Source organism: Mandrillus leucophaeus, unplaced genomic scaffold, assembly GCF_000951045.1.
Source record: "Mandrillus leucophaeus isolate KB7577 unplaced genomic scaffold, Mleu.le_1.0 Scaffold72, whole genome shotgun sequence".
Lineage (NCBI taxonomy): Eukaryota > Metazoa > Chordata > Mammalia > Primates > Cercopithecidae > Mandrillus > Mandrillus leucophaeus.
This window is the reverse complement of record NW_012107808.1, coordinates 2,321,764-2,334,984: the sequence shown is the minus strand read 5'-3', so window position 1 is coordinate 2,334,984 and position 13,221 is coordinate 2,321,764. Positions and strand designations below refer to the sequence as shown.

General features: G+C 45.6%; 1 protein-coding gene across 4 annotated transcripts in view; it reads right to left on the bottom strand.

The window, feature by feature from the left end:
* Window positions 1-4,130, bottom strand: part of E2F6 (E2F transcription factor 6) — a 22,031-nt gene extending 17,901 nt beyond the window's left edge. For all 4 annotated transcript variants that reach the window (XM_011965280.1, XM_011965278.1, XM_011965281.1 and 1 more), the window contains exon 1: window positions 3,725-4,130. Coding sequence is in view for 1 of the 4 variants with exons in the window: in XM_011965278.1 (XP_011820668.1) it covers window positions 3,725-3,832 (108 nt within the window). In the remaining 3 variants the exon portion in view is untranslated. The remainder of the gene's footprint in view (window positions 1-3,724) is intronic.
* Window positions 4,131-13,221: the final 9,091 nt, after the last annotated feature.

Below are 13,221 nucleotides of genomic sequence, written 5' to 3'. Positions count from 1 at the left end.
TGGCTACAGGATAGAAGATTCTAACCTAGGGCACACTTAGAAACTTTTAAGTCATTTATGTGGAACTCCAGCCATGAAACTGAATCCCTGAGCTCATCCTTTTCTTTCATCACTTTGTCCAAAGACACTAGGAGCAACCAACCAACGTCATTATAATCCTTGTTTTTCCAAAAATGTTTGAAAATATCACATACAGCGTCACTAAATTCTTTGCCTCTTATATGTGGTGAATTAGAATGTCAAAGGCATTTATTTTGCATAACTATAAACAGTTTGTGTCATGCCTTCCAGTGCTCTCTCTACTACTAGAAGTAGAGCTCTTAGCATTTTTAAGTTCTAATCAGATTAAAGAACCAATTCCAAAAACCCCAATTAAGGAAACTCATCTTTAAAATTCTGTTCCCCTAGAACCATTCCTGGTACCAAAATCTGTATTAGTATTGGTCTGTCTCTCTGCAGAACCCTGACCAATAGAGTAATAAATTCAATTCTGAATATACAGTAGTCCACCCTTATCCTTGGGAGCTACATTCCAAGACCCCCAGTGGATGCCTAAAACCGCAAACAGTACCAACCCCCATATATACAATTTTTTTCGTATACATACATACTTGTGATAACATTTAATTTATAAATCGGGCATAGTAAGATATTAACAGCTAATAATAAAATATAACAATTATAGCAATATACTACAATGAAAGTTATGTGAAGGTGGCCTCTCAAAATATACTGTAGATCTTAGCAACCTCAGAATAAGACTTTTTTCTTTCCTTACTAAGTCAAGAACTTAGATCTTTTCACTTGAAGCACTTCATCAATTCTCTTCGGCATACTGGAACTGCCAGCATCACTACTCCTGTGCTTCAGGGCCATTACTGAGTAAAATAAGGGCTACTTAACACAAGCACTGTGACAGTTGGTCTGATAATCAACAATCAGCTACTAAGCGACTAAGGGCAGGGTGCAATGACAGCATGGGAACTCTGGACAAAGGAAGATTCAGGTGCTGGGTGGTACTTGACAGCTCGAGATTTCATCACACTACTGAGAATGGCAAGCATTTTAAAACTGAGGAATTATTTCTGGAATTTTCATTTTAATAGTTTGGGGGACCACAGGTTAAATGAAATCAAGAAAAGTGAAACCTCAGATGAGGGGGGACTAATAGGAGTTGGAAACCTAAGTAGGAAGGTCTAGTAGACAGCTGGAAAACCCTGAGGGAGATTTATAGATTTGGGAATTATGATATGGTAACTGAAAATACCAGAAATGTATGTCTAAGATTTCAAGCGATGTATCTGCTGATAGTGCATGCAAACTAAGTTTTTCCACAGTGAGCTTAGAGTTTTTATCAAATTCTCAAATATTAAGACCACCAATACAGATAGTACCAATATACAGCTGATCCTCAAACAACACAGGTTTGAACTGTGTGGGTCCACTTAGATGCCAATTTCTTTACCCCCGCCACACCTTAGAGAGCAAAACCAACTCCTCCTCTTACTCCTCTTCATCAGCCTACTCAGTGTGAAGACAAGGATGAAGACCTTTACGATCATCTAATTCCCCTGAATGAGTAGGACTTTCTCTTATTTATGATTTTCTTAATAACGTTTTCTTTTCTTTAGCTACTTTATTCTAAGAATACACTAACTAATACATGTAAATACAAAATATGTGTTAATCAACTGTTTACAGTATCAGTAAGGCTTCCGGAAACAGTAAAGTTTTGGGGGAATCAAAGTTATATTCAGATTTTGAATTTCATGTGATTTGGTGCCCCAAACCCTGAGTCGCTCAAGGATCAAATGTAGACGGTAACATAAGTCATGGGAGGAGAGAATGAACTCCCCTAAGAAGAATGTGTAGAGACAGCAGAAGAGAACCCTGAATATCATCAACATGTGGCCAGCCACGGTGGCTCACACCTGTAATCCCAGCACTTTGGGAAACTGAGGTGAGAAGACAGCTTGAGCCCAGGAGTTCAAGACCAGCCTGGGCCACGTAGGAAGACTTCCACATCTAAAAATAAAAAAATTAGCCAGGCCTTGTGGCATGTGCCTGTGGTCCCAGCTACTAGAGAGGTGGAGGCAGAAGAATCACTTGAGCCTGGGAGGTCAAGGCTGCAGTGAGCCAGGATGTGCCACTGCACTCCAGCTAGGGTGACAGAGTGAGATCCTGTCTCGGGGGAAAAAAAATGAAGGACTGGGAAGAGGATGAGGACAAGGAGAGACCAGAGAAGCAGATGGAACATCAATGTCAAGGAAACTCAAGGGAGAGTTTCCAACACAAGCAGTTTTGTGTCAAAACTACAACAGCTGCTGGAATTGACGAGATTGTCGGTGACCCTGGTTAGAATGGTCTCACAAGTGTGCTGAGGATAGGGGTTCCCAGCAGTGGGTTGGCTGATAATGAGACGATCAAGTGGAAAGAGTGAGTGTAAATAACTTTTTCAAGAAGTTTAGCTGTGAAGGGGAAGAGAGACAGTAGATGGCAAGGGATATGGAATTAAGGGAGGGATCTTTTAAGATGGGGATGGATTGAGAATGTGGTTTTAGTAGTCAAGAATTTATCATCTGGAGTTAGACATTTGGAGGTTCAACCCAAGTTTCTCCACTTACTATCTAGCCACAGGCAAGCCGGCATTACATGCATCTCCAGGTCTGTTTTGGCAACCATAAAACAAGAATAATAGTCTTTTACTATTATAAAACACTGCTGTGAGAAACTAAATGAGACAATAATCACAAACTATTTGGTATGGGGACCAGGCATAATGACTTGGGAAAATGTTTAATTACTACTAGTTATAGGAAGAAAGCAGCAGAGAAATTGAAAATATGGGGAGAGGCCGGGCTCGGTGGCTCACGCCTTGTAATCCCATCACTTTGGGAGGCCGAGGCGGGTGGATCACCTGAGGTCGTCAGGAGTTCGAGACCAGCTTGGCCAACACGGTGAAATCCCGTCTCTACTATATATACAAAATTAGCTGGGTGTGGTGGCGCATGCCTGTGATCCCAGCTACATGGGAGGCTGAAGCAGAAAGAATCGCTTGAACCTGGGAGGCGGCGGTTGCAGTGAGCTGAGATCGTGCCATTGCACTCCAGCCTGGGGAACAAGAGTAAAAACTCCATCTCAAAAAAAGAAAAAGAAAATACGGGAGGAATGGAAAAGAACGCATTTGTTAAGGACCTTGAGAACCGGGGAATACAGTATCTGGTCCAGAACAAGAGTAGAAGAAATCAGTCTTTGTGGGAAAGGGAGCCAAATCTCCTAACCATTTTCTCCGTCAAACAGGTGGGGAGATAATTTTATGAATGGGAGCTGTGGCGTGGGAAATATAAAGCGTGGACAAGGTTTTAAACGGCTGCAGTAGAGAAGACAGAGAAGGTAGAAGAACAAATGATAGGTTGCAGAGATACAGCTAGAGTCCACTGAAGGAGAAAAACATGGCCTTTCCAATGCAAAGTTGAGCAATTTTCTCCAACACTGCCCTGAAGTTCCGATGTAAAAGCCCAGAAGACTGACACCACGTCTGTGAGCAAATGCTGAAAGCAGAAGGCGGGAGAGCGCAGTTCGCAGCACGTGATGGGCAGCGCCTGGCCCAGGGGGAGCAGACGACCGAGACGACGGCCAGCGGGGTTGGCGGCGGCGCAGGGAGGAGGGGGCCAGCTTTGGGAGACCCCCGCCCGTCCCCCTCCCGTCCCGTCCCGGAGCTTACCAGCAGTCCCTCCACGTTGATGGGGTCTCGGCACCGACGGCGAACCGTCTCCTCCGCGGGGTCCAGGAGGAGACTGGGCAACTTCCTCGCCGGCCGCTGCTGACTCATGCTGCCCGGCCGGGCGTCCCGCTCCCCTCGCACCCCGCGAGCTCTCCCGCCCTCTCGCGCGCAGCTCGATCACCGCCCCCCACGCGCCGATTTCCAAGGGCCCAGAAACTGACGGATCCGCGGCGTCCTCCAAGGCCCCGCCCGGCTAGGCCGTCCCACCCGCCAGCAAACGCGGCACTGCCTCACGTGCCCGGGAACTCCCGACGAAGACGCGAAAGGAGGAGGTAGACCCGCGGCTCTCAAGTAGCCCGGCCCGCCATTTTTCCGCATGCGCAGTGCACCGCCCCCCTCTGCGCATGCCCGCCGCGGCCGGAGCGCTCCCACGCACCGATCCTCTCCCGGCGGCTGGCGCCCGGGAAACCCGGACCGCGGAATCCACGGAGAGGCTGGCAAAGGAAAAGGAAGAGGTGGAGCCGGATTCCAGAGGAAGGGAACGGGGGTGAGAGAAAAGAGGCAGCTGGGAAAACGCAGCGCTCGCCTGGAATTCTCGACGGTGATAACTGAAAGCTCTCAGCCGCAAAGATGTTCATTTATTCCTTTTTTTAATTTTATTTATTTATTTATTTTTGTCGCCCAGGCTGGAGTGCAGTGGCGTGGTCAGGGCTCACTGCAGCCTCGAATTCTTAGGCTCAAGCGATCCTCCCACCTCAGCCTCCCAAGTAGCTGGGACTACAGGTGCGCGCCACTGCGCCCGGCTAATTTTTAATTTTAATTTTAGTAGAGGCAGAGTCTCAGTATATTGCACCGACTGGTCTTGAACTCTGGGGCTCAAGCCATCCTCCCACCTTGGCCTCCCAAGTGCTGGGATTATAGGCATGAGCTACCACGCCCGGCCTTCATTTATTCCTGAGCTCTGTTAGCGCATCTTACAGGCGGGTCAGTGTTGATGCTTAGTAAATGTGAGCAACCAAACCATTGTGGTATCGTTTTACTTCTGCCTGCCTGCCTTCTTTCCTTCCTGCCTGCCTGCCTGCCTGCCTTCCTTCCTTCCTTCCTTCCTTCCTTCCTTCCTTCCTTCCTCCCTCCCTCCTTCCTGTTTGATGAATGAGTTATCGTGGACCTATAGTGTCAGATATTGGGGTGAGCACAGGCGATACTTACTCATTTGGATATGCCACAGGTTCAACCTCCAATTTCAGTGGGGACAGATAAGTAAACACAGCATGTTAATTAAGCTGGAGCCAGAGGTGTGTTTTCAAATCCTGGCTCCTACTTATAAACCAGAAGACCTTATTAAGCCAGTTACTTAATCTGCCTGTGCCTCAGTTTCCTTATTTGGAAAATGCGAATAATGACAATACTTACCTGATAAGGTTGTTGTGAGGATTAAATGGATTAATGGATACAGGTTGCTGTGATTAGAACAGAGGCCAGCACATGTTTGAAATAAAAAGGTAACACACCGTGGTGTGTACAGAGTTGGAGGGAAACAACCGGTTAGACTGGGGGTTTCTACACAGCCTGAGGTGGGCGAGGTGAGGCAGGGAGAAATCCCTGAAGAAGCTGGCTCCCCACTAGACTATGATGTCAGAGGTCTTCTCTAATCTTTTTTTTTCCCCGTTACCCAGGCTGGAGGGCAGTGGCATGGTCATAATTCACTGTAGCGTCAAACTCCTGGTTTCAAGTGGTCTCCCAGTTAAGACTCCCATGCAGCTGAGAGTACTGGTGCATGCCACTATGCCTGGCTAATTTTTTAAAATGTTTTATTATTTTTTTGAACTCCTTACCTTAAGCAATCCTCCTGCCTCAACCTCCCAAGGTGCTGGAGTTACAGGCTTGAGACACCATGCCTGGCTTCTAATCTTTGTATCTCTGTCATCTAGCACAGTGTCTGGCAAATAAAACATGCTCTGTTAACGTTTGCTAAATAAACTAGAAAAAAAGAGAACATAGCGGAGATCTCGAGAAGACTGCATATTGTTACAGAATGAAGAATTTCCCAGAGTCATTAGAAATGGCCATTTTAAGGCATTTATTCAGCATCTGCTATGTGTTTGGCATTCCACGTACATTTGCTTATGTAAATCTCATATCAAAACTGAAAGATAGGTATTTTTCTGCCCAATTTGCAGATCAGCAAAATTAAGATCAGCAGGATTACAAAAATTTACTCAGGGTCCTACGTAGGCAGTGGTGGAGGCAGGCTTTGACTCCACAACTGATTAATTAATTTGGCATTCAGATCTTTAGGAAGATTATTGAAGGACAACTAGATTCTCTACAACCAGAGATGGGGTTGGACAAGTAAAGGTGGCATGTGGATCAGGATGGGGTAGCAAGTGGTCCAGGCTAAAGAAAGAGCATGAGCACAGAGCTGGGGAGAGTCGGGGAAATGGCGCGATCTTCATATTTATTGCGCCTGTGACCTGGCTTTTCCTCAAGACATAATCTTTTGCACATTTTTTTGAGCATCTCTCATGGGCCGAGCAGTAGGGTAGGTGTTGAGGGAAGAACTGAATCTGATGGGGCCTTACCTTGTGTTCCAGGGGCTACTAGCCTGGTGGAGACACATAAGCAGAAAGCATAAGTACTAAATTAGAGTATGTCTAACACACAATAGCAGCAGAGCAGACGAAGAAAAAATAATAACTGAATTAGTTGTAAACTACAGGTGCTTTTCCACATTTGCCTGTGAGGTAGCTATTTCAAGAATACTTTGTAGAAGGCCAGGCATGGTGGCTCATGACTGTAATCTCAGCACTTTGGGAGGCTGAGGCAGGAGAATCACTTGAGGTCAGGAGTTTGAGACTAGCCTGACCAACGTGGTGAAACCCTGTCTCTTCTATAAATACAAAAATTAGCCAGGTGTGGTGGCAGGCACCTGTAATCCCAGCTACTCAGGAGGCTGAGGCAAGAGAATCGCTTGAACTTCGGAGGTAGAAGTTGCAGTGAACCAAAATGATGCCACTGCACTCCAGCCTGGGTGACAGAGGGCTCAGAGAACTTTGTTCCAGGTTGCATGGGGACTATCCGTGGCTTTGTCCACCATGGTCTTACATTGGTATACAGTCACAGTTCCCAGCACAGAAATTCTAGTATTTCCCAGTTCTAGCCCTGTTTTTGTGTGTGCTTCCTGGGGCAGAATGGCGCTAGGGCAGAATGGGGCATGGGCTTTGGGACTTTCCAGTTAGGGCTGAAGACGATACTTCCAGGGATCGTTTTTAAAGTTAGGGCTGAAATATGAGGCCAAGTGCACAGGTGTGCTTGAGCAATCCTGAAAGGCCTCATATGTCAAAGGATACTTTGCTTCCCTTCTACTTGAAAATGTCCTCTCCAGAGGTCTGTGAGGAAATGACTGTATCCACTAGGTCTTTCTGTGATGATGGAAATGTTCTGCGTTGTTCCATATAGTGGCCGCTGCCACGTGTGGCCATTGGCACCTGAAATATGACTGGCGTGTCTGAGGAAGTGAATTTCAATTTAATTTAATTTAATTTGTAATTTAAATAGCCACATAACTAGTGGCTACCATGTTGGATAGCACAAGTGAAGAAACTAAAGTTGTAGATATCATTGAGTCCAGTTGTTATGGTGAGAAGGTTTGTGTTCCCTCAAAATTCATATATTGAAACCTAATCTCCAATGAGATAATATTTGGAGGTGGGGCCTTTGGGAGGTGATTAGGTCATGAGGAAAGATTGCCCAGGAGTGGGATTGTGTCTAAGCCAAAGGGAAAAGTCAAGCTGAGAACCTCATCATGCAAACCTGCCTCCCATTCTGTTCCTAAATAAGATAGCTACTATGATAAAAAGCTACATGCTTCCTCCACATTTTCCCACTAGGAAATTCCCTATGGGCCCCAAGATCTTTACCCTAAAAAGTTCTGTTGAATTTCACCCGGACAACGTAGATTGACAGCTTGTCTTCATAGGTATGGACAGGACATAGACAAAGGACAGAAGTCAGTCATCCCTCTGCTCGCCTGAGACAAATGCATAGCTGATGGCCTCCTCTGCCATGTTTATTTTATCTTATGTAAAAGTGCAGGTTCACTGAGCTAGGTGACTGCATACGTGACTATTCCTCTACCCGCTTCTTCTATGTGAACGGCTGATCAAAGGCTCAAAAGAATGCAACCACTTAGCTCTTATCTGTCAACACCTTTTAAAAATTTCTTCCTCCTTCCCCAATATCTGCCCTTTCCCCTTTAAATATTGAAGCCCTCAAAATCATCTTTGGAGAAAGATATGGACCTGTCTCTTGGGCATTGTCCTTAACCTTGACAAAATAAACTTTTAAATTGATTGAGACCTGTCTCAGATACTTTTTGGTTTATAATGACCGTCTGTATTAGGGCTTTCTAGAGGGACAGAACCAATAGGATAGATGTATATATGAAGGGAAGTTTACTAAAGAGAGTTGACTCACATGATCACAAGGTGAAGTCCCACAGTAAGCCCTCTGGAAGCTGAGGAGCAAGGAAGCCAGTCTGAGTACCAAAACCTCAAAAGTAGGGAAGCCAACAGTGCAGCCTTCAGTCTGTGGTCGAAGGTCCAAGAGTCCCAAAGCTGGAGAACTTGGAGTCTGATGCTCAAGGACAGGAAGCATCCAGCATGGGAGAAAGATGGAGGCCAGAACACTCAGTCAGTCTAGTCTGTCCATGTTCTCCTGCCTGCATTTTATTCTGGCCACACTGGCAGCTGATTAGATTGTGCCCACCCAGATTGAGGGTGGGTCTGCCTTTCCCAGTCCACTGACTCAAATGTTAATCCCCCTTGGCAACACCCTCACAGACACACCAGGAACAATACTTTGCATACTTTGTGGCTGTTTAAATTAATTGCATCCAATTAAGTTGACGTTCAATATTACCCATCAATTTTCTATGAACCAGGAAATAAAGTGGACTTTCACTAGACACTGAATCTGCCAGTGCTTTGATTTTGGACTTCCCAGCCTCCAGAACTGTGAGTTTCTGTTGTTTATAAGCCCATTCAGTTTACAGTGTTCTGTTATAGCAGCCTGAACAGACTAAGACACCAGTGGTATTCTAAGCATGGTCTGTGGACCTCAGCATTTCCATCACCTGCAAGCTTGTTAAAAATACAAATTCTCTGGTCCTGTGCAGACCTACTGAATCAGAAACTGAAGGTTTGGGTGTACTCTGCAAGGCACTGGCCCAGTCCAACTCCTTATTTTCCAGATAAGGAAATTGACCCCTGCCCCCTCTTCTGATACCCCTATGTTATAGCCAAGTTAACCTTTCTAATGCAGTGTTGTGAGATTGAGGGCTTAGAACAAATACCAAAGGGCACCACTTGTCTCAGTCATTTTATGCCACTATAACAGAATACATTGGCTCACAGTCTGGAGGGTGCGAAGTTCAAGATCAAGACGCTGGTGTCTGGTGAGGGCCTTCTTGCTGCATCATCACACTTACTGCTTCATCACATGAACATCTCCCATTCGGCCCCACTTCCCAGCACTGTCGCATTGGAGATTAAGTTTCCAACACATGAATTCTGGGGGGCACATTCAAACTATAGCATCATTGTAACCTAATATTTGCTAGATGTTCCAACTCTCTATTTATACCTCTCGCTCCAGCATAGGCATTCTTAGATCTTACAGATTGTTCTGATAGTTAAAGGTGGATGAGGTGATGGTGCAGATAATAAAATAAGAGGAGTCAAACTGCAGGCAAGAAGAATGGTTAGGATGCTGCCATAGCCACTGAACAAATAGCCAAACTGTATTGGGGCTAGTGAAAATGGAGAGGGAATAGACTCAAGAGAGGGAAAGGTAGAAAGAACAGAGTTTGGAGGCTGATTGGATTCGAGGGAAGACTTGGCCTGACGATGGCAATTTGGGTACTTGAAGTTTAGGCATGGATCATTCAGGGAGTGTGAGTGAAGCAACGTGGGGCAAAGCCAGAGGATGGAACTCAGAGGAACACCCAAATTTAAAGGACTAGGCCAGGTGTGGTGGCTCACGCCTGTAATCCCAGCACTTGGGGAATGCTGATAGAGACGAGACGCAGAGAGCGAATACAGGAGGGTTTGGGAGATGAGAGAAAGGACCCCACCTCCCAAGTGACAGGAGGAGGGGAGAAAAGAGTGAGGACAGATGCAGGTAAATTCGTAAGGTACTTTGGCAGAAAGTTGAGGGAGTGAGCAGGAGCCAAGGTCATTGGCTGAGAGTAAGGGGAGAGGGTAGAATTGGAGATTTGAGAGACAGCAGGTGCTTAGCACATATTTATGGATGGGCAGATGGATGGGGAACAGTAGAGGACACTGACCTGGGAAACACGACAAGATTGTGGGACCTCACAGGAGATTATCTGTGCCTGTCCGTGGCTATCTGACGGGATCTCTAAGTACACATCCTTCCGTGATAACTGGAGTAGGGAGAGGCACTTGTGAAGCACGGCAAAGGAGAAAGAGTGACAGCAAGGATTGTTCCCCATCAGTTTTCTGTAATATGTAATAGCCTGGGTCCTAGAACCTTAGAGCAGGAAAAGGTGTTGAGTAAACCCTCTTATTTTATAGGGGAGGTGTGGTAGTCCGTTCTCACAGTGCTATAAAGAAATACCAGAGACTGGGTAATTTATAAAGAAAAGAGGTTTGATTGGCCCTTGGTGGCACAGGCTGTACAGGAAGCATGTTGCTGGCATCTGCTTGGTTTCTGGGGTGACCTCAGAAGACTTAGAATCATGGCGGAAGGTGAGGGGAAGCAGGCATGTCACATGACCAGAGCAGGAGAAAGAGTGAGTGAGGGGCAAGGCACTATACACTTTTAAACAACCAGATCTCCTGAGAACACACTCACTTGCATGAGAACAGCATGAAAATCTTATAGCACTTCCCAGGTCAGTCCCCTGTACTGTTCGCCATCCATTCACCCATCTATAAATCTGTGCTGATTGCCTGCTGTGTCTCCCAAATCTCCAATTCTACCCTCTCCCCTTACTCCCCACCAATGACCCAAGGGGATGGTTCTAAACCATTCATGAGAAATCCACCCCAATGATTCAGTCATCTCCCCAGGTCCCACTTCTTACATTGGGGATTACAGTTCTACATAAGATTTGAGCAGGGACACAAATCCAAAGCATGTTAGGAGGAAACTGAGAATAGCAGTCAAATGACTTGCTTAATGTCCATAAGATGGTCCCCATCAGAGCTGCCACTTGAATGCTGGTCTTATTCTTCCCAGATGAGTCCACCTTTTATGAAGGGCCTGGAACAAACACACTTGGCAGGAGAGGAGGAGTGCGGAAGAGATGGGAGGATGCGGAAAGAGGAGGGTGTGGTGGCATGAGCAGATGAGCCCAGGCTGGAGTGTGTCCAGCACCAACTCCAATTACCCCTCACGGCAGGTAACCTCATCTTTAGGACTCTCAGTGTCCATATTTGTAAACTGAAGGTAAACATACATGCAATTCTGTTGTGTGAGACATAATACATGTCAAATCCCTAGTGCAAAATCCATCTTCAATGGTCACACAAGCTTCACAATTTCACAGGAGCCGTTTCTAATCGAGTCTTGAAACTCTCCACCCCAGTGACTAAGAATGCTTCTAAAATGACATGAAATGGAACAAAGAGAGGTGCAGTGAACGCTTTGTCTTGAGGTTTTGTTCAGAACTTGACAGGCTATCCAGAGGGCTCCCAAGATGGTAGCTCATGGAGGCTTTCATTGGTCCCGGCACATGGATTCAGTCTCTGCACTTAGCAACAGTATCTGCCTCCTGCTTTGGAAGGAAAACAAAAAGGTAACCCTGTAGTCAAATACACCCACGACAGCAAATCCCCATGACAGCCTGTCCACAAAGAGCTGCGGGAAAGATGAGCTATTGCTATCCGCCTCAGTGAACTCCAATGACAGGGTGACAAAGGGAAGGGAGGGGGTGGCCACGGGACTTGTCAGCTCTGCCTCCAAAAAGCATTTCAGCCTCTTCCTCCCCCTTGATTCCCGCTGCCCACTACTGCCCTCCTCATCATTGTTCCTGGACTATTATAGCTGCTTCCTAATTCATCTCCCTGTCTTTGGTCTCTCCACTGACTCTCCACTGTCACCGTCAAATTAAAGAGCTGCTTTTTTTCTTCTCTTTTCTTCTTATTTTTTATTTTTATTTTTTGCAGCTGTTGACCTCACATTGCCAGAGAAATTGTCTCAAAATGCAGATCTGACTTCATATGTCCTCTGATTGAAATCTGTTGTATACCTTGTTTTATAGTCCTTGTTAGTATTTTCTCCTGTAAACTGGCCGCTTGCCTGCCTGGCAGCTTCCGGATCACGCTGCTGGTTGCTGGAGGGTTGCAGCTGTCTCTGAACACTGAGGAGCCCCTGGCCACCACCTTATCATGGACTACTTAGTGCACTGCACTCTCTCTGGTCCAGTCACACTCATATTCACTCAATTCCTCAAAAGGTTTTCCTCACTACTGAGTCTTCTCACGTTTTCTTTGCCTAAAACATTATCCCTTTGCTGCTTCCTCTAGCAAACTCCTTATCCCCATTTTGGACATCATTCGCTCAGGGAAGCCTTCCCTGGACCCCCAGATGAAGCTAGCACCCCAGCTTCCTCCCTGTAGGTAGCGCGATGACCCCAGCAACCTGGACAAATGACAATAATGACGTTTCTCTGTCAACACGTGCATTACATTATAAAGAACTGAATCGAATTTGAAAAAGAGAATCTTAACTATGCTGACTTTGAAATATGAAGCAAAACATGATGACAAAATGTAACGTTTTGTCTTAAATCTTCTAAGTAAATGTAACAATGGATTTTGTTTTGATTCATCACTATCAAATTATTGGTAAGTTTAGCAACTTCTATTTTCCATCCTGCTTGAATTATATGCTGAATAATAATCTTTTTTAGTATTGCTTAAATACTATTGATTCAAATTAGTTTTATTTTGTAGAAAAAGTAGTAGTTAGCCTTGGGAATTATCAGAAATGAAAATAGTAAGGAAAACAGGAATACTTGCACTCAAGTTGCGATAATGCTGATAATTGGTCTTGTATAAATTTGCAGGGTTCAAATATAATTTGTTAAATATTTTGTTCTGTTTTGTTTTTGAGACGGAGTCTCACTCTGTTGCCAGGCTGGAGTGCAGTGGTGCCATTTCATCTCACTGCAATCTCCGCCTCCTGGGTTCAAGCGATTGTCCTGCCTCAGCCTCCTGAGTAGCTGAGATTATAGACGTGCACCACCACACCCAGCTAATTTTCTTGTATTTTTAATGGAGATGGGGGTTTCACCATGTTGGCCTGGATGGTCTTGATCTCCTGACCTCGTGATCTGCCTGCCTCAGCCTCCTGAAGTGCTGGGATTATAGGCATGAGTCGCCGTACCCAGCCAATTTGTTAAAGATTTTACCAGGCTGGGTGTGGTGGCTCACACCTGTAATCTCAGTGCTTTGGGAGGCAGAGACAGG